We start from the raw sequence: 24,284 nt of genomic DNA, 5'->3' as shown, positions 1-24,284 counted from the left end.
GATTATCCAGAGTGGAGATACACTGTCAAGCAAGAGCACCGGGAAGACTTGCGAGAAGATCCTTTTGATGTTTAAGTGGCAGAGACTGACTGCTGGCAGTAAACTTGAGGTGACTCAGGAACATGGTACCTGGATTTGTCTCAGAAATGTGATTGTGACATTTGAAACTGCCAAATGAAAATGACAGCTTTTAACCTGGATTTCCCTTAATCGGAACAGACCATGCATTTCATGCTAGAACTGTTCTGACCATTATCTGCTTCTGTGTTTATTACATTTTGATGTGCCTCTGGTAATGGCTCTAATAAAGTCTCTGGAATAGAGCCTGTTAAAGAGTTTTCTTACATTTAGATGCTCAGATACCATGTGATTGACTGTAGCACAGATGAACATCCTTTTATGATAGAGGATTTCTAAAATAAACCATAAGAATATCAGGAAAGACCCTCGCCTACTACAACCTGATTTAGAGTCACAAAAGTAATTTCTGTTCTTTGACTATTTTTGACTATAGGAATCAAGCTCCTTTAAATCTACACCAGCAAAGCGTGCAGCACATCCATTTTTACAGCACTCACTTGTGGCTAAAATGAAATAGCCTTGTGACATACAACTGCAGTTTATGGCATCCTCCTGGATTCAATAGGTAGAGGGAGTTACTGGGAGTGTGGGACTGTGATTTTCTGAGTGAGATGGTAAGGGCTGTGCAATGAGCCTCCCTCCTACTTGCTGGTTCTGAAAGCTGAGCCGCAGTGAGGAGAACCAAGTATTTGCCAGATACGAAATTACCAGGTTCATTTGTCTTCCACCTTCCACTCCTGTGACATGCTTATTCCTTCCTTCATTTTGGAAAGTGACCTTGTGATCCTTACTTCCAGGATCACACTCTGCTTCCAGAGCAGCTGTACAGACAGCAGTGAAAAATCTGCTCCCTGCTATTACAGGGCAAATGCACCATCAGGGCAAAAAGCACGGGCTGTCCTTGCAGCAGAAGTGAGCTCCTGCTGAAACCTTGCAGCTTGCCGCCTAGGAGAGACGTGGACTTTATCTAGCCATGCTTAATGCCTGCCTTTTGGGCATGTCTGCTCTTTTTTTTTTTTTTTTTTTTTAATAACAGATTTATAAAGCCTGTGACTTAGACTATAATTGTAAAATGGCTTTTCTGGCCCTCTCCCAGATCTGTGGCTCCAGAGGCCAATATCAGAATGTGCTACATAATTTGGATCGGATACCCTTTGGTTGCAGTTATGGTCAGTGCAATTGCAGCCACGTACAATGGATTGCCTGGGAAATGAAAATGGTTGGGTTTATAGCAGAAAGCACGCAAGGAGAAGGCAACAGTGATGTTCTGAGAGTGGTTAAAAGCAGAAGAGAGGAGCATAGTTAGTTGGCCTGTTTCAGTGTGCCTGCGAATCCTTACACATGCATAGCAGGGGGTGTTGAAAAATTTAACAGAATTACTGCTGGGGATGTATCACAGCCTACATATTCTGTAAGCACTTACCTCGTTTAAGTTCAGACACAGATTAATTTAACCAGATAACTTGGTGTTATCTAGAAAAGCAGGTTTACATCTTTCTAAGACACTCAGATTTCTTTGGACCTTGGATTTCGTATATGTCTTTTGGTTAAGCCAGCCCAGCCATGCTGGGCTCAGTGCTGCAAGCTTTCTGGGGGAGCATCACAGTGAGACTTGTCATTTGCCTGCTTCTCACACAGGGCTTCCTCTTTCACTGCCATTAATAGGATCCGGACAATTTACGTTATGTTCTGACACAAACGGGGTGAGATTGCAGCATTATGTTGACAGAAAGCGGATCTCAGGCAGAAGAGGAATCAAGCCTTTTGAAAATCCTGGGTTTATCCTCATCTATAAGGACATTTGTAGTTGTCTCCCTTCCTGTTCATCTGCCAGGTTGTGCTACTCCATCACATGCTGTGTACTTAAGTTCATGGTGAGGTCCATGAAGGGGTGAGAAAAGCATCCCCCCGGTGCCCCTCATCCTTCTGTCCGACCTTCCCTCAGCAGCTACTGTGGGACCACAGCCCTCCTCCGCAGAGCCCCGAACAGCAGCTGCAGAAGTCAGCACTCATCACCAGTTAAATGAAAACCAGCAGATTTTAGCAGACTTGTGCCTCAACCTCGACTGCAGGCTCTGTGGCACAGGCGCTGTGTTTGTCTCCCGGTTGGAAAAGCTCCTAGCACAAGCTGCTGGTGTGGATCAGGATTTGCTGGATGCTAATTTCATACAAATATTAAGCAATAATGATACTTACATGGCTGTGCGAGTCAGGCAAAGGAGACACAGGCTTAGATAATGGAGATTTAATCTAGCATGCACGCTAGGAGAGGAAGGAAATTAGAAGTCAATAAATAGAGAACAAAAATACATGAATGAACAGTTCAGCAAGGAAAATGTGTATGGACTGGAGTTAAGTCAGTGCTGAGCCTGGGAGAAAGAATAAGACAAAGAAGAAGATTAAGGCTAAGTCTCCTTATTGCTCGTGGCATCTGAAGAATGTGTAAAATGATGGATGCATTAATTAGCTCACTGCAGCTCAGTAGCTGCAATAGTTGGTAGGTGGGCTGAGCCATAAACCAAAATATTCCCAGCATGTGAGAAAGGCTGAGCAGGCAGCTTCAAGATTATATGGGAGAAGGGAGCAAACAATGTCAGCTGCCCAACAGGAAAAAATGGAATAATACCTTGAAGATACATAGTGGGGAAAAAAATAATCTACTTAATAATTCTTGCTTTTTGGTTTTGATGTGAATTTTATTTTATTGCTATGTTTGTTCAATAAAAATATATTTAACCTTTTCTCTTCAGGATCGATAGCACATGTAACAACAAAGATGAATATACCAAGTTTAGGGTACATGCATTCTTAAAAGAGAGTTTTCCCTAATTATAGAGTATAATTGGTGAAATAAGAAATAAACTATTATTTTACTAACTCCCCATATCCATGTTTACTCATGTTCACTGCCAGAATGGGGTAATTGCATTTTATGTGAGGCTGTTATTAAAACATAGAGCATCCCCAGTGATCTTTGAAAACTGAAGTTTACATGTGTTAGGAAATGGCTCGCAATCACAATTAATGTATACATAAATCTTCCTAGAAAGTAAACCGACAGAGACAAATGATTTGGTGTTGCTGAGATTCATTAAATTTCTCATGAAGATAATATGAAAAGAATTTGAAAAATAATCCATAGACAGCACCGATGAGCAAGCTGCAAGGAATTACTGGATTTCTCCACCTTCACACTGAAATCTTAGGAGAATCGCACCAAATTAAAAACATAAATTCATATTTAGGTACCTAACACACTGACTTTTCCAGTGGGCTGAAGACTGTCACCACCCACTGATTTCAAAAGGAATTGTGGGTGATCCAATATGAATTTTAAAACAGAGGTAGGAAGGTTAAGCACGGCGTCTCTTGCACAGGGCATCAGCCATGGTGGGATCCCAGCCCAGGAGAGTTGAGAAGCGTTGCTCAAGGGGAGTTCTGCATTTTGGAAGTGACGACAGTATCTGTGTACGGCTGTGGAAGAAGGAGCATTTACCACAAGCTAAAGGGTTTTTTTAAAAATTTGTAGGTGTATGGAGAGTGAAGAGGGCTGTCCAGGGCATTCATTTTATACTGAACATGGGTGGGATGGAAAGTGGTGTAAATGCAGGTGAGAGCCCGTCCCGCAGCCTGATCCCCCCGCACAGCCGGGGCTCTGCCAGGGGTGAGGGCAGCCCGGGGAGGTGCTGGGGGGGGCAACGACAACCCAGCTGGGGCAACCTGTGCTGCAGGCACTGTCGTGCTTGCAGGCGGGCGAGTGCTGGGGGTGCCTCGTCCCCCCTCCTGGGGCTCCAGCTCTGTTTGTTTGTCGGGGGGGAAGGGATTTTCGGAGCAGCACCAGACAGCGCTTGCAGACAGATGCTTGAGAATAAGCAGCCCTCCTGCTGCGAGAAGGCAGGTGTCAGCTCCCTCAGCAAACAAGTTGGGGCCTGATCCTAGAGACTGTGCTTCCCCACTGAGACCCACAGGGAAAGATACACATTGCACAAGGGGCTTCTTCCACCTCCGTCAAGGGCACAACCCCACATTTACCCAAGAGCTAGAGAGCACAAAATCTGTGGCTTCATTTTCCTTTCTTTTTCAACAGTTTGTATTTTACAGGAGAGCTCCTGATCTGCAGGACACTGTACGAAGACTGTCAAAAGTAAAACAGCCTGTCACCTCTCTGGGGTATCCCTGCTCTTGCAGGGTAAAGGGGCTCAGCACGTGTATCCAAATGGTGGGTGTACACATATAGAATCATAGAATCATAGAATCACAGAATGGTTTAGGTTGGAAGGGACCTCAAAGATCATCTAGTTCCAACCCCCCTGCTGCGGGCAGGGACACCCTCCACTAGACCAGGTTGCCCAAAGCCCCATCCAACCTGGCCTTGAACACTGCCAGGGATGGGGCAGCCACAACCTCTTTGGGCAACCTGTTCCAGTGCCTCACCACTCTAACAGTAAAGAATTTCTTTCTAACATCTCATCTAAATCGACCCTCCTTCAGCTTGAACCCATTACCCCATATGTACGTATATACACACACATACATACGTACACAACCATAAGGAGGCACTTCCAACAGCTTTCATTACTGGTTCGCCACTCCTTCCAGCTGAGCTGTTACAGTTTCACCACAGCCTTCAGTAAGAGTAGAGAATCCAGCAGCAGGACCTCAAAAATGCTACCCAAAATATCCTGACACCTCCCCGAGTGTCAGTAACAGAGTCATTCAGAGCCACAGTGCCCTGCAATATCCCTATCCAACCCCTCCGATGTACGCAACACAAAATCTGGCTCGTTTTACTGTAACTGTGCACTGGGTAAACTGTTAAATTTGGCTCTGTCAATACTGCACCTACACAATGAGAATAAAAAGCTTCAGTGGTTGGGCTCAGCCCTGTCTCAAAACTTAATGCTCCGTGATGAAACTAAGAGAGAGAGGTTACTCAAAAAGCTTAAGCCCTTGAGAGAGAGAAAAAATGTACTGAACAGTAGTTCATATTGTTACTAATTTTAGTGTCGCATTTGAATTTCTTTTCAGATTGTTTCCCAGGAAAAGTGACAAGAGTAGCAATGTGGTTTCAGACTCTGAGGTGAAACTATTTGTTCGGAAACCTGTCAAAGGCGATGCCTGTTTTGCTACCCTACTTTCTCCTGCATCCCTAGCAGCAAGAGTGCCGCTCCACCGGCAGAGCACTGTTAGTGCAGTAAAGGGATCTGAAGAACCTCACCGCTGCAGGTGTGCAAAGCACTTCCGAGGGCTCTGGGTGGCTGGGGACACCGGCTGAGATATCTCCTAGGGTTCTGGGCTACTTTCCCAGTGCTGGAGAGCTAGTCAGCTTTGCCATGCCCATGCTGGGGCTACCCAAGAGGTACAGCCTGCTGAAATCTCACTACAGCACCAAGGATTTACGAGCTGAAGAGCTTCAGGGCAAGCTGACTGGGGGGGAGGCAGGCGGCTCTTTTGTGGAAGGGATCCCACAGCAGGAATGGCAGCTCCTCTGTTCATGCAGGAAGACCGGTAGCATGCAGTGGCAGAAAGCAGGTGATCCTGTCATCTAGCTGGAAACATTTTCCATCCCATTGTAAATCATCTGTGCTTGTTCATTTAGTAGTGCTGGGCTAGAATGAGCAGCTCTGGTCGCTGCACGAGAGCCTGGGAGAGGCATGAGATGTGCTGCGAAGACCATAAGGTAGCTATTAGGAGTCAGTCAGGCATACTGAGGATGATGGGGACATCAGCATGATTTGTATCATGTCTAACAGAAAAATCAGTTAATTCATTCTCGGAGAAGCATAAGATAACAAAGTTGCATCAACAAATCTTGTCTGGTCAGTGCTGTTTGCATTGTTAATTGCCGGGAAAAGGGAGCACACCAGAACACGGGAGCGGTTACAAACCGCATCCCTGTGGAGGAGGGATTGATCAGGTAAGCACACACTTAAACCAGGACACGTCTTTCAGCTGTCTGCATTTTGTCAGGCATAGAGAGACTGTGTTCAAAGCATTGGGTGAGCTCAGTCTGTGCTAATGAGCTTACCTGCAGGAGCAGGTTAGAGCAGCCAGGATAAACCTCATTAAGATGGGCTTGCATCTCACCTGCTGCTGCCAGTCCCACAACATCCTCGGTGTGTCCGTTTGTGAGGATGGATCTGCTCAGGCTTTACCTCCAAGAGAGAAGGGAGGCTCCTGAGGACGGGGAGCATCTGCTGGAAACCACACGTAGGTGTTTGTGCCTGTTCGCAGGACGGGGCACGTGTGTCAGCCCATTTGTTGATCTGACCCCATGACAAGCCCTGTCCCTCAGGAAGGAGTGCCAGTTCAGCATCACTGAAAATCAGTACTGGCACCCCTAAACTCCAGTAATTTAGTTAAATTAATTATTAAAGATACAGAAAATAACACTAGCAAGGAATCAGCAGGGTTTGCTGCTTACTCTCTTTCAATTTGGCTCAGAAATGTTGCTGGGGAGCTGGGAGCCAATTTCAGGTGACTTACACTAGTCCAGATTCTCATCTTCACTGACCCCAGAGCTGCACTGACATGAGATATTTTTGGTTTAAAAAGAGTGTAAATGAATTGAGAGTTTGGCTCATGGGGTGAGGACTGGATAACATGATGACAGAAGGGGTTTATAAACATTTATTATTCAAAATCTCTGCTGCAAACGTGAATACGCCTAGGCAATTATCTCACTTTAGCTGCAGATGGGCAATTTTGATGCAATTATTATGCACCTTCAGTACTACAAAGCTTTCAGTGCCATTCCTTTTGAAAATGTCTGAATTAAACGGAATGACAAAACTAATGAACTATTGCATCTTTTTCCTGTCAGCTGCACAACATCTAGTAGGTGCCATCAGCGGAGGAGCCGCGTGGTCACGGCTGTTAGCCCAAGGCATGCAAACACCAAGCTTCCCGCTGAAGGCAAACCCATTGGTAGCCTTCAGTAGCCGAGTTACTTGAGGAAGGATGATTTGCCATTGCACATTCGGATCATGACATTAGATTGATACAAAGACATGATTTGTCATCTCTCTCATATTTCCCTAATGAGATGTTTCTACATGTGCCTAAAATCTCTGGTTATTTACCGTTCTGTGCTAGACAAAGGCTTTTTGGGTAATGAAACTCCAGATACCAGCAGCATAATCGTGGAAAGTGTCTGAAGCCACATTGACAAAGAGAACAGTTTGTTTTTAGCAAAATTGCTATGGAAGAAACATACTTGTCTCCAGTTTCTCGAAACTACTTGTCTCTGGTTTCTTGCTGCAAACATATCCGGGAAGCCAGCTGTTATTTTTTTTTTTTTTTAATCCTTAAAACAAAACAAAGTTCAAGAAATATAAAGCAGCAGACAACATTTTGCAACTAGCCAGCCAAAAGTAAGGTCCATAATTAACTATACATATAACTAGTATGATTTTCAAGAGGAATGTCCTCATTATGACTCCTGTTTACTTAAAAATAAAGCCAATTCACTGCTTGCTTTTGAAAAGATCCCAAGAAAATATCTTTAGCAGTTTGGTAAATTTTATTTGTACATTCATTCTTGTTAAGAAACAAATCTGTTAACGCATGAAATAACCGTTGCTGGTATGATTAAATCTTCCCTAGATACTTCTGAGTGACTTGTCTGGACCCCTATAACTTGGATGGCTGCTGAGCCCACCCAAGCCCTGGAACACCCCACGCTGCGAACATGCAGCCAGCCACAGGAGTCGATACGTGAGCAATACTACGCTAAGCACACTGTCCATTGAAACCATACAGGATTACTGATTTAGCTTGGCTCGTAGAAGAGCTACAAGAACTGTCATTCATGCGAGTGCTGTGTTTCAGCAGAGCTCATGCAGTCTCCTCCCACAACGGGCCACGTTTGGCCCACCATCTCCGATTCCCAAGCATGCACTAACCACTCTTTTGGGCTCTTCTTGCTTTTCAGACTCCTGACAGCTCAGTTGCACACGGATAGAAACCACCCCCCCTTGTTTCAAACACCTCACCCATTCTGTTTGACGCCACCTAGCTCTTTCCTCACCTTCTCCAACCCATACATGATTTACCTGACCTTTATCATATCCCCCTACAGTTATCCCTGTTACATGATCAAGAGTCCAACTCTACTAAAAAAGTCATGTGGAACTTGGTAAGGCAGCAAGTAATGGCATTATAGGAATTGCCTGGAACTACAGAAGAGCACGGTTGTTTAAGTTGTTTGAAAAATCTATGAAATCGACAGAGCTCTTTGTTAAATGCTATAAGACTTTCAGAGGGTCGGCCTTAATTGCTAAAAATTTCATGAGCAAGTGTAAGTACGTTAATGGAAGGCAGCTGATCGTTTGGCTGTATGTCACTGTATCCTCTTATGGAATACTATTTTTCAACATTAAGTTTTTCTACTTCAGTTATTTTAAAAAATAATGTGGAGGGGTAGGGTGAATTTCCCCCTGGTCAAAACCTGAGTTCCCCTTTGAAAAAAAGTTATTAGCTTGATATTTTTAATATACACTGAGCCAGAGTCTTCTCTGATAAAAATCAGCATGCTGTCATGGAACTCAGTGGAGCTGTGCCAGCTAGGGTCAAGTGCTGACTGGACTCATCACATTTAATATAGAGAACTTAATGAAATACTGAAAATGCTAGGTGAAAATTTGGTATATTATTACAAGTAAGTTAAGCAGAAACATTTTATAGTGGGTTAATACTTTTTTTTTTTTTAATTTCAAAGTTAATAAAAAATAAGTCAAATCCTCAGGGTTTGAATCCACATGTTCTTACCTGAGGACAGACAAATATTTAAGGTGGCTCTGGCAAGAAGGGGCAAACAGCAGCAGAACGGGTACCCCTAATGCCAAAGCATTCTGCTACATGTAATTTTGGGGTTATACAGACAGTACATAAAAAGATGCAATAAAGTACACATAAATTTAAATAATAACAGTTATGTTTCATTCTGTCTCTGCAGATCACTATCCATTCACAAAACAAAAAAGTAGCTATCATGTGGCTCTGTGCTGAGCAGGTTGGACTGGAGACCTCCCTCCCCAGGTCCCCAGCAGCCAGACTTACTCCGTGTTTCTATGACCTGATGTTCAGGATATCATGGTGAGATGGTCTAACAACAGCACCATTTGTTAGATGGTATAAGTATCAGAAAGCATTACAGAGCTGTAGCTTCATTTTTATTCTAGGTACTATTAAGAGGTACTGAAAGTAGAGGTGGAATTCTTGCTATTTTCTAGTGTGCTATTTAATAGGAGAGCTTTTCATGGCTGATAAATTATCTTTCTATACTTGGAAATGTGTATGTACTCCAGCTGAAAGCATAATAAGGTGTAGTAGTGAAGAAATCTGTAGTTTCAGTGCAGGATACAATTTTCAGTTGACCTGGTTAGCCTCTATAATAGATACAGTGAAGAGAACTAAGGGAAAATCCCGGCAGTATTCTGGTGAAGTAAAACACCTTTTAGATGCAAGGGCAAATGCCAGATGACAAAGAGGAACAGAGTCCTCCTGTAGCAAATGGACCTGGGCTCATACCACCCAAGTGTGCCCCGTGTTAGCAATGTACTACCCAAAGGTTAATAGCGCTCTGTCACTGAAGGGACATTTATGATCACTTGGGATCCCTGGGGTTTAACATTGCTGAAAGAGATGGGGAACGCCATCCTTCACTTAAGACTTCCAGAGGCCCATTGGCCCTGTGGGACTCTGAATGTTTTACTGAGGTAGAGGAAGGTTTTCAAAGATACAAAGGAAACATTGCAGCAGTCTCTACACACTTGGAAATAAGCAGCGTAAGCAAACGAGTAAACAAACCCCCAGCCCCAAAGAAAAGGAATGCAATTTATAAATTTACAAACTATGAGCAAACGAAAACAGCTCCATGTGGGAAAGCACCCAGTTGGAGATAGGGGGAACAGGGAACGGATGAGGCGGCCACAGTGGGCTTGGTTAGTGTAGGCTCGCTGAGTATAAGAGACTCAAATGACATGGCAATGACTTTAAGGTCGTAAAGTAAATGAGACTCTTTCCATTAAACTCGCTGAGTTTTAGCCAGTGAAAGCAGGCAAACGAGGTAACAATTTTGTCTGTCGTCTTCGCTTTGGATCAGAATCTCTGGTGGGAGGTTAGCATTTGGAAAGGTGATTTAGCACTGGAAAACACAGAAATGGCTGTACATGGGTGTGCGAGAACATATATGAACCTGTCTGCCCATCTGCTCTTATGTTACCATTGTTTCCCTCCAAAAAAACCTATGGTTGTTCACAGACAACATTATGTAGCTGCTTGACAGGGTTTTTCAATTTCTAATGCCCTGTTCATATACACCTGTGTTGCTGCCAACCTTCACCTTTGGCTATTTCTCCCTTTTTACCAGCTATAGCTTTGACTAACAAGCAAGAGTGGCCAGCTCCCGCAGACCCGGACTGACCAGGTTCTTCAGCCAGGTACTTGTGCGTTTATATGAGGCTGCCTTTTCATACAAACACAAACAATCCTGGGAAATCTGGACACGGTCCATAACCACTAGGCAGCTGGACAAAAAGGTTTTTTCCACTTCTGTAGTACTGCCAGCCTCCAACACTTCTCACTGTATCATCCATCTTTATTGAGAGCTGTTAATTATAGCTACAAAGTCTGTTACCATACAGGCACTTTCCTTTTTTAAAGCAGTTTCAAAGGTAGCTGCCTTCAAGATATTTTCACACAGATCTGGGCTGAAATAAAAATGCAGAATTCCTTATCACTCCTTTCTGAGTTTTGCTGTTGGTTTTGTTGCTGTTGTAAACAACATGGGAGAACCTGTCTAGGATAGTCCCCATTTAATGAGTTTGTGCACTAGGTGTCAAGGTACTTGATATGATGACTAAGGTAAAACACTTTCTGCAAAGAGACCAGCTGTGAACTCTGTCTTCTTTCATGTTACAATGATTGGAAAAACAGCATATCAATGCTCACCTCTGCTTTCTGCTGCTTTCCCCACACATTAAACACAATCATCTCACACATTCCCTGTCCCTTTTTTCCTCTGTCAGCCATAAATCATAGAATCATAGAATCGTAGAATATCCTGAGTTGGAAGGGACCCATAAGGATCATTGAGTCCAACTCCTGGCTCCCCACAGGACCAGCCGAATCAGAGCATATGACTGAGAGCGTTGTCCAGAAGCTTCTTGAACTCAGTCAAGCTCGGTGCTGTGACCACTTCCCTGGGGAGCCTGTTCCAGTGCCCGACCACCCTCTCAGTGAAGAACCTTTTCCTGATATCCAACCTAAACCTCCCCCATCACAGCTTCGTGCCGTTCCCTCGGGTTCTATCACTGGTCACCAGAGGGAGGAGATCAGCGCCTGCCCCCTCGCTCCCCCTTGTGAGGAAGCTGTAGGCCGTGATGAGGTCTCCCCTCAGTCTCCTCTTCTCTAGGCTGAACAAAGCAAGGGATTTCAGCCTCTCCTCATACGTCTTCCCCTCTAGACCCTTCACCATCTTTGTCGCCCTCCTTTGGACACTCTCCAATAGTTTTATGTCCTTTTTGTACTGTGGCGCCCAAAGCTGCACACAGTACTCAAGGTGAGGCCACACCAGCGCAGTGTAGAGTAGGTTACTTTTCTGTTTGCGTGTGCTGGCCGTGCCTGGAGGCAGGGAAGGGAGGAGGTGACCCCTGAGGTCCCTTCAGGCTGGCTTGCTTTGGTTCCACAGCCTCAATCAGTGCAGAGGGATCAGCATGGGTAGGATCAGTAGAGGTGGATTTGCTCTTGAGGCCTCCTGAGAAAAGCCCTAGCAGCGTGGAAGCTTGGCAGCTTGCTTTACTAACAAAAGGAAGAGCCAATTAATGAAATGCTGTTTAACTACTGACCAGAGATCGTTCAGTGCTGCAAGACACAACATTTTTTTCAAGCAAAAGCCATTACATGAACACATTGTTACATACCACATGGCTTGTCCTCAGGTAACAAGAACAATTACTTCTCTTTCTAGTCCTTGCCTTGAGCACTGTTACCTCATAGGAGGCATATAATGTAATTATTTTAGAGCATCTGTTCAAGCCCCAGCAGAGAAGACAAAAGTAATGAAACAACAAGACAAAATTACAGGACACCACTTAATTCAATCATCCTTGGAATGATTTTGCAAACGAGGCTCAAGATTAAAGAACATGCGTTTCTCCTAAGGTCCAAAAGCCCAGAAGAGGTGATCCTCAACAGACGAAGGATCTTCAGATTAAGGGAAAGTTTTTCACAGGGCATAAATGTTAAGCTCTTTTCAAAACATCATGGTCTGAAATACAAATGCAATCTCCAAGTATAAACTGGGAGGCTAAATTAGAAAGGATTGGTTTCCTAAAGAAGGAACCACGACCGTTTTCTCATAGTTGACACTCAAGCTCTCAAAGACAGTGCTACCTACCTGAATAAAAGGAATTAGCAAACTAGTCAAACAGAAGTTTAAAGACATTCTCTTAAAGGTGTTTCCAGGAGATCTAAGAGCTGGGGTAGGTTTAGAAAGGGAGGTAAGCATATAAATGCCACCTTGTGTGCCCGGGACTCACATGCAGGCTTCTCATTGTGAGAGCTACCTCCAGAGAAGTCAGGACTCAGGCATTAATTTTGGGGTGTTCTGCCAGCCACTCACATCATCAGCCCAATGTATGTACCAAGCATCTGAGGAACAGAAAAACTCCCACCTTGAACACAGGTCCGGGAGCAGTATTTTTAAGCATTCCAATGGAAACCATCAACAGGGAGTGCCACCTCAAGTCTAGTTAGGCACTTAACGCAGGGATGGAGAAGGGCTCCCACTAACAGCTAAAGTTTGGCAAACTGACTTTCTCATTCCCCTCAGCCTTTCCTGCTGTTTACCTTGCACACCTCGTGATTGTGTCTCCTCTGTAGGCACTTGCTCTCCCCATGCATTTTAGGAGGAACCCAGGCATTCAGCTCCAAGCTGGCAGTGCTGGAATATGCAATGTGGCACTGAGGAGCCAGCTGTGGCAAATTTCCTTGCTAATCCAACCCCTGGTACTGTCATTGGTGTGTAGAAAAGACTTATGTGAAAAGGAGGCTACTCCAGAAATACTCTGGAGCTGGAGGACTACCCATTTTCTCAAGAACAGGCAGCCTGTAGAGCATGTTTTTGACAGCTAGCTGAGAAAATTTTGTTTCAGGAGCCACAAAGAGCAGGAAACCATGACGCTAATCTTCAATCACCTAAGAAAACAAGTCTCCCCAAGGAAGCAGCCGAAATGACAGTTTACGTGATAATCTGTTAATAATGCAGCATAGCTGTATTATGTTGAGGCAACAGCGAGGAGCCACTCCAGAACTCCCATGGGGTAACGCACCCCTAGCGCATGTCCCACGGGGACATGCTTTTCTTTTCAAAAGGAAAGAGTCAGCAGCTACCACAGGTTTCATCAGGAGGAGGTAATTATTTAACTTTGAGAAACAGAAGTTAACAGCAGCGTCACCCTGAGCTCTGTGGCTTGGGCTTCAGCTGAGCTGAGCCCAAATGAATGCTCCATGCCCTAGCTTGATGCTGTAGGCACAGCAGGTTGGACATCGGACAGACGCCCACCAGCACCGCCCCTACCACAATCACCACGTTGTTCCAGCTTCACTACTATTGCTGCTTGCTAATAGTACAATTTGGCCTTGTCTTCAGCTAGAACCCCTGGGAAAAAAGTGCAGATTCAGTGAAAACAGACCGAGAAGTGACACCTTGGCCCATCAATAACCCATCACCAACAACAGTTCAGACTTCTGCAGGAGAGATATATATGACCACGAGTATGATAAACCTCTTGGGCAATATTCACATCTCCTTTCAATTAATTGCTTTGATACCAACCACAAAGGTAAGCCCTGACAGACTGCTTGTGTCCATCTAACTCAGGTAAGAATCAAATGCTATATATTTTAATTTCAAGGGTTCTTTTTGTTCTTTGGTTGTTGGGGTTTTTTTTCCCCAACAAGCTAATGGGAACTTGAATTGTAAAGTGATTTTATTTTGAGGAACACAAAGTAAATAGGTATTATTTTAAGGCTAATGTCCTGAATTAGACAAATAGAGTTTATAAACTGAAGTTTTTTGAAAGAAAACATGCTCCATTGGGTGACATTTGCTAAAAATACTTGCATTCATCATGTCTTGATGCCTTCGTAGCTTATTTACGACTCTGTTAATGCTGTCTGCTCTGGTGGTGAAGCTCCCATCTAAGTAGTAATATAAATCAGTAAGATGCCAAAAGTCAACCACACTGCAACTTTTTACTGCTGCTGGGTAAGAAAGGTTCATGAATACAAAATGCTGCAAATCAATAGTAAAAAAGCATCCAGTCATGCCAAATCAGGCTCTGACCTTCTTCCCCCTTAGAGTTTCACCGTGGCCAGGCGGTGCGTTACCAGCGCTGCATGTCTGGGTTCTCTGCCTGCTGCAGGGGAGGAGGGCAGTGCCCATGGTGCAGTGAGTTGCACTTTTGTATGAGTCAGGATCGAACCAATGGACCTGGAATTACCGGGGATGCTGGGCTAGAGCCTCGTCTCCTCCGTGCTCACAGAAATACACATGAAACACATTGAGGAACTGGCCCATGTTCTCCTGGGCATCATGTGAAACTATGGGACTGATAATTTCTGGCCACTGAAGAGCTAAGTCTCGATTCTGAGCCCATATGCATATACATCAAAAGTGACTCTTGTGAAGTTAATAGGCTGGTAATCGAAGTAAGTGAGATTACTACATTAGTCCTCTACCATTGTTGCCCCCAGGATTCTGTTTCTCTTTCAAAGAAATAAGTATACTTTGGTGTTACCTGCAACTTTTTCTTTCTTTTCAAAGAAAAAACTCCAAATTCTGAAAGATCTGTGGCAGCTGATTTGGGGGCAGTGTAGAGACAAAACTCTGATTCAGTGAAAAAGGACATGCTGAAAACACATTCAAATGTGGTTGTAGATCAGTGCAGGTACGTGCGACGATGTTTTCATTCACCCAACACGTCAGCTCTAGTCAAGGTTATGGAAGAGATTTAGTTTTAGCTTCCAGTGTTTTCTTTAGCCCTCATGCTTTATGAAATAAAAATCAAGATCTAAATGATAAACAAGCAAATAAATAAATAATCACACAAACCATTCTGGAAAGTCCTGCCCTTTCCTTCTCAAAAAATCATTAGATAAGACTGTACCATCAAAATAAACAAGCTTTGTGAGGTATTGCCCTGCTAAAATGTGAACACCATCCTCTGTTATTCCCCCAGTTGGCACACACAGAGTGAATCTTTATAAAAGGTGTGTTTTGTCCTGCCTAGAGATACACAAAGCTAAGCAATATCTTACAGAGATTTAAATTAATCTTTCACATAGCCAGGGAGCTTTAAGCTCTAGTGCTTTTAATTTATGTTACCTCATAAATTAATAATGTAGGTATGACGGAGGGTAGCTCATCAGATTAAATGTGTCATTTTATAAAGCAGTTTGGAAGCAACAAGTATGAAGCCAAAATGAAGTAGTCTTAAATGATCCATTAGGCACATAAATCATTACATGTGTTATTTCTGGACTGGACAGTGGTTGAAATGAATGACAATTTAGTTACTGTAATTTTATTTTAGGCTAGCAAGCACTTGCAGAATATGTAAGAGAGTGCCGCTGACCCTGGTGTGCTCTTCTGTGGCCCGCCAGAGCTCTCTGCATCAGTCCCTACACACGTGGTCCTGTGCCAAGGGTGGGTGGCACCCGCGGTAGCAATCGTGGGACAAGTTCTCCCTGAGCAGTCTACACTTGGGCACAACTCTGGCTTTTGTTGGAGCTGCACAGGGAGCCTAGAGCTTTTTGGACATGAATGCATAAGCTTTGGTTTGCCTTGAAGAGTGACTCTCTCTCCCTGTGCTGAAGACACAACTGTTGGTCTACTTCAGCTTAAATAGAAAGTTTCTTACTGTGCAATATGGGTCAGTCAGAAGTTCTTAATACTTTACATTATGACTTGATACTCAAAACCTTATAGAGAAACTGAATAAACCTGCTCTTAAATTTAATGCGCTACTATAAAATTTTGGTGCCAAATTTATTACAATTCTATGTGCTATAAAATGGGGAAAAAAATCGGTGCATTTTTAAACTGGTTTGTGTCCACAACGAGTACGTTCTGTGAAACTACAAAACATACAAATTCATACATATACAGCATAATGTGTATATCTACACACATATTGGTATAATACAATAGGAATTTAAAACCATAATAAACCATATAATCTGTATAGGAGAGACTATATATCTATTCACTGTTCCTACATTTTACGATCCCTCTTTTATATATTTTTCCCTAACGGTTGCTGCTCCTCACACGCTCCTTAGCTGTACAGCACGGTACCCCAAAGCACGCCCGCTGGCTCTGGCCCCACGAAGCTGCCCAGCGAGGAAGGGGCGGTGTGAAGGCACTGCCCGTGCCGCGGTGAGGGGAGGCTGAGCTGCCCAGCCCTGCTGAGGGGGATGCAGCTGCGCAGGTGTCCTTGGGGAGATTTGCTGCCAAAAAAAATTAGGTGCCTGTGGATTTTAGCAACCTGTGTAGGCAAGATCTGAGAATCCCTTCCTTTACTACCTCACTGCTAAAGTGACTTAGATGTCATATTTCCACTTTCTCCCACTACCACCTCCTCATTTATCTCATTGCAAATTCCTCCCAGAGAGCTTAGATCGTATATAAAATATCAATGAAGGTAATGGATAAAAGCAGCAGCAAGTGATTAAACAAGTTGCTTGTTAGATCCAGGTCAGAATTGTCTTAACTATCCAGAAGCCCATGCAATGCCTCCCTAACATGTCCAACTGTGCCTGGAGTGCAAGCGTTCCTAAAGATGGCAATGCTTCATACAGACCTGCAAATTGCTTGTATCTATCTCTTTCTATATATACACATATATAAAATATGCAAAAAGAGGACATAATTAAGAGGGGATGTTGGAACTCAATGCTTGGGGTTTCAGATGTACATGCATGTGACATCTCAGTCGTAATGGAGCAGGCAGATGAACAGTAATTCTTTTTACAGTAATTCTTTTTACAGTAATTCTTAGTGCAGGACCACTGAAAGATCTCAGTGTAGATAGTGGACATGCTGAAGCAGACACTACATAAGCACAAGGGAAGAGACAGTCCTCCCTTTGAAGGACTCTCATCCAAATGAACAGAGAGTACAAGGAAAGTATCTGCACCAGTACAGGTTAGGGGTTGACCTGCTGGGGAGCAGCGCTGCAGAGAAGGACCTGGGAGTCCTGGTGGACAACAAGCTCTCCATGAGCCAGCAATGTGCCCTTGTGGCCAAGAAGGCCAATGGTATCCTGGGGTGCATTAAGAAGATCGTGGCCAGCAGGTCAAGGTAGGTTATCCTCCCCCTCTACTCTGCCCTGGTGAGGCCACATCTGGAGTTCTGTGTCCAGTTCTGGGCTCCCCAGTTCACGAAAGACAGGGAACTACTGGAGAGAGTCCAGCAGAGGGCTACGAGGATGATCAGGGGACTGGAGCATCTCTGAGGAAAGACTGAGAGAGATGGCACTGTTTGGTCTGGAGAGGAGAAGACTGAGAGGGGATTTCATCAACGCTTATAAATATCTGAAGGTGTCAAGAGGATGGGGCCACACTCTTCTCTATGGTGCCCAGTGACAGGACAAGGGGCAATGGGCACAAACTGGAACACAGGAAGTTCCATCTGAATACGAGGCAAAACTTCTTCACTGTGAGGGTGACCGAGCACTGGAACAGGCTGCCCAGAGAGGTTGTGGAGTCTCCTTCTCTGGAGATACTCAAAACCTGCCTGGACGCAATTCTGTGCAACCTGCTCTAGGTGATCCTGATTTAGCTGGGGGGTTGGACTAGATGATCTCCAGAGGTCCCTTCCAACCTCTACCAGTCTGTGATTCTGTGAAATCAGAGGTCTGTCGTGATTTGCTCAAAGCCACAAAACAAACCTGCAGCAAAGCTAGGAATCAAAGGCATATCTTCAAATGCCCGTCTACCCTGACACCAATAAAAAACCTCTGCATATTAACCCTATTCAGTCTGCTGGTCAGACACACAAATGCACATATTCTACTAAGTCTGCTTCAAGCTTACTTGTAATGATGTCCCCCTGCATCCCAAACAGGCTGCAGGGCTTGCACCTGCTCTTTAACTCAGCCATCATTTAATTAAATGGAAGACATAAAACTACCAACCATATCAATTAACTGCAGCAACACAGACTATAATGCTCCGGTTTTAACCCCAGGGATCTGGCAAACCACAACTGCTCACCCCAGAATTCAGCAGTATTTAAAACATTATCTGGAAAGAAAAATACTTAAAACCCAAAGAAACTAAAAGGTAGTTGGCTTGGGCTAGCATTTGTAAATTTTTTTAAATTAAACTTTTGCTTCCTCTAACCTCCATGCTTCTCTCATCTCTGAAGCCACCATGTTTGCTGTGGAGTAAACAATAAATACAAACTGAAGACTGAAGTGCAGGAAACATGGCATCTTATGAAAATGCCTTTAAAACTTCTGGATACTGCTCTAAGACCTGCAGTGAACAGTGAAATGCCTATATCTGCAGCCTCCAAATGATTTAGAAGATGCAGAAACTGTAAAAATGGCTAAGCAGCACAATTTCAGCATTTATAATCTTAAGTCTAGTCATTTGGGGTAAAGCATTGCCTGAGTACCCTGGTTTCTCAGATTTTTTCCTTTAGTGAGTTTCCACCTCACTGCTGCACAGCTGGAAGCTGAGAAATGTGTACTTCTTACTGTTTACTTTCTCAGCTACTTCATTAAAAGGTTGTGAGCCCCACTGCGTAACAGAAGGGGAAAACGTTCACATCCTTCCACATATCTGGGAAGCTCTCTGACACGGGACATCTTGATGGCTGAGTCATCCCATCTGTCCCAGACACGTCTCAGGCCAAAACGAGATGAGATGAAGAGGCAGTCCTTCAAGCAGCCAGAGCATCCTCAGTCCCTGACGGAGGACGGGCACTCAGGGTTTTCCATGAGCGCGTCAGGCACCGTGGGTTTGGCTTGCTGTAGAGACAAGGTGTGCCGAAGACAAAGCGCTGCCTTTGGTTATGACTGCGCTTCCTCCCGGAAATAAACACAACAGTTCGAGTTTAACTGGGATCAGAGCTTGGCCTTTGATGTCAGGGGCATAATGCCAGGAAAATACTGCAATACTTTTTACTTGGCTATTCAAGGCACTGCACTAGTCCTGAGTTTGGAAAAGAAAAGCTTACTTAGCTTACTCAGAGATTGCCATAAAAGTCAGCTGTGGGTAGAGGAAGAAGATATTAATGAAAAAATGATGTTCACAGAGGTTTGAACTCTTGAGAAGCAATTGCAGAAAATGCGGACTTTCATTATGACTTGTATGTATTGGAAATAAGCCTGGATTTCTTACTGTTGGAGTGAAATTGTATTAAGAATAATAACATACCACCTAGTGCAGGACACAGAATGAATTCAGAACATCCTTTAACAAACCTGAAGAGGAAAGCAAATGCAAGTCTGATTTAACTGGCTGATCTGAATAAAATGTCCATTAGAGGCAGAGCAGCATGCAAGAGCCACAGGAGAAAAACCAAAAGCTCCCATACCTGTATCTTTGCTTTGGAGACTGCTTTTCAGCTGACTTAAAAACATGTCCAAGATAATACAAGGGAAAGAATAAAACGTTCCAGTTTGTTGCAAACCACGTTAGAGTGAAGGGTGCATCGAATTTCTTAAAGGTCAGTTTTGCTAGCTGGGTTGAACCCGACCAGGAGGAGCAGACACCCAGGACCACAGCCACACCCCAGAAAATCTTCTTGAGTTGCGTCACGGAGCATTTCCAGCAACAGCGGTTCACCCTTCCACCGCCTTCCGCCCCGGCTTGCATCTGTGCTTCGGCTGGGGCTGGAGACTCCCGGGAGCGCTCATCCCCTGGGGAGAAGAAAACACAAGGCTTACTAAGGAAATCCAGGCTACATTTTAGTTTTCAAATCCTAGGCCCTTCTGAAGTCACGTGGAACTTTACCAGCAAAAAACCACCACCGGATCTTGACACAAAATGTCCTTCGTTTTTAGATCATTGCAAAGCCTCTGGTTCAACCGGGGCATAATTACAATGCAAATAATAATAATCACCTCTAGATTTAGAAGCCACTGGGTAAAATGGAAATGAAAATTGCACGTTGCTCTGATGTACACAGAAAGGCTTAAAACACACCACTTCTTAAAACGGATGCTGTTAGGATGTGTAAATGAATGAAAAATATGGCACTGAGTTTAATAAAGCAGCAAAGGGGATTACAACAACACTTGGAATTGTTGTCTTGGAAAGTGTGGAACTGAGCAACTAATGGATTACGGTGTTTCTTAAAAGGAGAGAGGTGACAATGTACCAAATCTTGAAGTTAAGCACGATAACTGCAAGGTAAGTAGCACAATTAATACTGAACTGGGATCACCAAGTATTTCAGCGATCCCTAGCAAAACAGCTCTCCTGAGGCTGTAACCAGATGGCAAAAATCAGGGCAACCCACAGGCTGCCCTGAAGAGCACCTCAGACTAGGCGACCCTGACTTGTTTGAGCTCCACTCCTGCACCAATGTGACGCAGCACATGGACTGGAGCTTTGCCCCGGAATAACTGAGCCTGGGATGCTGCTGGAAAGCTGTTTCACACACGCCTTTTGCTGACCCCAGTGTCCAGGGTCCCAAAGCAGAGGCGGCTCCTCAGCCACGCACCCGAGCACCCATCAGCCCAGTTACGGACACTATACAGACCCGGTGATAATTTTTAAGGACAGCATCCACTGCACGTCTGTTTTAAAATCAGCTGCATGACAGCCATCAAAGCCTCCTTCAGGCTTTTGTTTCCAAAACCTCGTCTCTTTCACGTATTAGAGCACTTGGTTTAATGAAAAGGAAATTTCTCTCCTAAAATACCTTGCCCCTTTACTTACGTCCTTAAACATGAATTGTTATGGCCCTGCTATGGTACCACCAGCAGCAGCTACTGTATCCAGCTTGTGAACGAATGAGCAAAGTGAGGTTAGGCGGTTCGGTTCCTACGGAGATCAAAACGCGCTGGCAGGCCTCCGCAGCAGCCTTTAGGGCTTTCCCCTGCCATTCGCAAATTCACCCCACTCAGCATCCGCTAAAGCCGTCAGTCACCTGCACGCAACACCCAGCAGTGATTTCTCTGAAAAAATGACCTCAGTTTAGTTGATCCATTCACTTGAAGGAGGATGTAACAGTAATTCATGTGGAAAGCCAGGAACCTACAACTTCAAAAGTGTCCAGAGGTCATCGCATGCATTGAAAGGTGAAAAGAGAAATGTAAGTACAGCCAGCACAATGAGAGACTCTGTTATTGCCAAACATTTATATATGTCCAAGGCAGACTAAGAGAGATCCACACACAAAAAAATCCTTTCTTATCCTGGTTACAATCAGTACTTGGAATGGAAAATCTCTTAAAACCTCTTATTTCAGGTTAACCTAAATTTGTATTTATACGAGCTAATGTATTATTAAAGAAAAGGTTTGTTCCAATGGAGAGAACTATTTAATAATTTCTTTACAGATAAGAAATGCATGACCTGAGCTAAGAGTACCATTAGTTTACCTAGTAAAGCTGTATTTTGTAATGGGAAAAACTGTGGCCTCTGTTTGATACCTTGAAATCTAAAAAGAGTGTACAGCAGCAAAGGTATAAATATCGAGTCTTTTTGAGCAGCTTTAAGAGAGATGGGGATGTTGCTGATATCTCCACTTAATTCAGTTTTCAACAGAAGATTGTGTGGGCAGCTTCCCACAGAACAGGAGATGCACCAGCAGGCCAATGAATTACCCAAAGTTAACGTGGCTTTGCATTAAGCACCTAATGGAAAGGTTACAAGCTACCTGCTAAATGTTAGAAGGCTCTAGAACTAAAAAAAGGCTGCCTGTGAACCCTTAGCTCATTCAAAAGCCTTTTAATACATTCCCTTTGTAACGCATTGTTTGTTGTAACTAGTGCTTCTTGCCTCACTCGCTGCACAGACCAGTCAGGGTTCAGTTTACCAAACGACGGTACATTCATTTAACTTCAGCACGTAACGGGCAGCTGCCAGCGCTCTCTTTGCTGTCCACCACACAAGCCCTGCAATGATTACTGAATTTTTCCTTTCCTCTCAAGCTTTTCTACTGAGCGGTGTCCCTGCAACACCAAAGACTTCACACACCCTAATGAACTCCAGCATCCTTCCCACGGACCGCAGGGAGAGCTGGGCACAGAGAGAACGAATCCAGGCAGCCAGGGTGCCAAGCGAGAGCTTAGGAGGGGTTTGTGCCACTCTGTCAATGCAGGGAAGAGCCTCTCTCCACTCACAGTTGCATCTCTGCAACTGCTGGGAGAGTTAGGCAAAAATGTTCCTCCTGGAAGATAGCTAGCATGGTACCTGCCGTCCCCGTCTTCTCTGCAATTATTCCCCTAGCAAGCAGGAAAGCAGGGTTTAAACCCCTCCTGCTGGAGATATTTAACACTAGGGAACGTGCCTTTAGCCACTAGAGTATATGATACCCCAAGATGAGTAGGTGCTCTGAATCACAACAATGAAGCTATTTTTTCTAAAATAAGAACTGGTCACTGAGACAGCAAGATGACATGTCTGGCCCTCTGGCCCGATACGCTTGGCAATCACTGAAAAGGGGGGAAATCACAACTATACCATCTGATGCACCGGACACTCAACATAACATAACACAGTGTTTGGTGGACACCCCACAACAGACACGGGTGAGGATCTTCTCCCCGCCAAGGGCTGAAGCCGCCTGCCCTGCTCCCCATTGCACTGTGCACATACGCATGAGTCAGCAGTTCGGTTGGACAGCTTGCAGGAATATCACTGCTTTTTAACTCAATTTCATGGCAACTTTACTGATGTTTTCTCTACTTCACAGGCAAAATCACTTCTCCATGTACATTTAATATTGTGTTAATACACCAACAAAGACATTCTCTTTCAGCAAAACACAATACTGCATGTATCACTTCTAAAGTGATCTTGCAGCTCGAGGCTCACATTTCTAGGGGTGCTCATTCTTTGGATGCATTTACATGCTGGATGGAGTAAAAAAAAACTTGTTATGGGTTTACCCCATATTTTGGGGTAAAAATCACTGTCCTGGTGATCAGCAACTACAAGCTGAGACTTCTTTTAACTATCTGTCAGTGAAACTGCATTGTGCCCTCATGATTTCCTGTGCTGCTGGAGGGCTAGATGCCAAACGGGCACAGCCTTTTCCAGTGGATGTGGCACTGTCCCAAAGGATACCTGGGATGTAATCTACCCCCCAAAATCCCAGATTATCTTTGGAAATGGTGGCCGCTACAGATGATATACACCTATGTGGTCCCATCCTCTCATTTACTGCGTTGTGAGCTTGCCTGCCAGCTGGCATGCGTAACACGCAGAGCTGTACCTTTCCCTGCCCAGTCCCTGTGTCCCCATGGGGACAGTTTTTGTCACCCAAGTTGCAGGTGCATGGATGGGGTGACATGAAACCCACACATGGTTGAGAAGCTTCTCACTCTCTAACACTGCACAAGGACCAGATGGCAACAGAATACATGTTAATTTAAAGATGGCAAAATGGCTTTTCAGAATGGATGAGGCAGGACATTAAAGAATTTAATTTCTGGACATCTCCTCCAGACTTTAAATGGGTTTCTTCCATTGCTCCTTGCAGCAGACTGCTCTGTATGCTACTGTATCCCCCAAAAGAACAAATCAAGATGCTGAGATAGAGGAAAAATGCCTATCTTGCTTTTACTAATTTTGGCTTTTAATTCTCCCTTTTGTTCATTCATTTTCCTGTTTCATAAATCCCAACTGGAAGCGCTTCTCCTCCCTTCCTTTCAGCCCAACCTCTCTCCCATGGCATTCAGAAGCAATGGAAGGAAATCACCTCCAATGCTACTGCCAATGCCATTACCCACAAGGATCCCCAGCCCCAGGAAACAGCTGTCCTTCTGTTTCCTCCACTACGGGTGAGACTCCTCTCAGCTGACTTCAGATTCCTGTGGTAGGGACATCTAAACCTGAGCTACTCACTCCACTCTCCTGGCTGAGGCCATGGAGAAAAACAGCCACTGGAAGGCACTAGACACCCCACGTAAGGCAGATGCCTTAGATGATGTGCCCTCTCTTACTGAGGACAG

At 44.3% G+C, this 24,284-nt stretch overlaps 1 protein-coding gene across 3 annotated transcripts in view; it reads right to left on the bottom strand.

Moving 5' to 3' along the window:
* Positions 1–24,284, bottom strand: part of SLC35F3 (solute carrier family 35 member F3) — a 184,701-nt gene that overhangs the window by 30,295 nt on the left and 130,122 nt on the right. For all 3 annotated transcript variants that reach the window (XM_054819923.1, XM_054819925.1, XM_054819924.1), the window contains one exon: positions 19,694–20,018. In XM_054819923.1, coding sequence (XP_054675898.1) covers positions 19,694–20,018 — 325 coding nt within the window. The remainder of the gene's footprint in view (positions 1–19,693; positions 20,019–24,284) is intronic.

Source organism: Grus americana, chromosome 3, assembly GCF_028858705.1.
Source record: "Grus americana isolate bGruAme1 chromosome 3, bGruAme1.mat, whole genome shotgun sequence".
Taxonomy (NCBI): Eukaryota; Metazoa; Chordata; class Aves; order Gruiformes; family Gruidae; genus Grus; species Grus americana.
The sequence above is the reverse complement of the archived record's forward strand: the minus strand, read 5'-3'. Positions and strand labels throughout refer to the sequence as shown.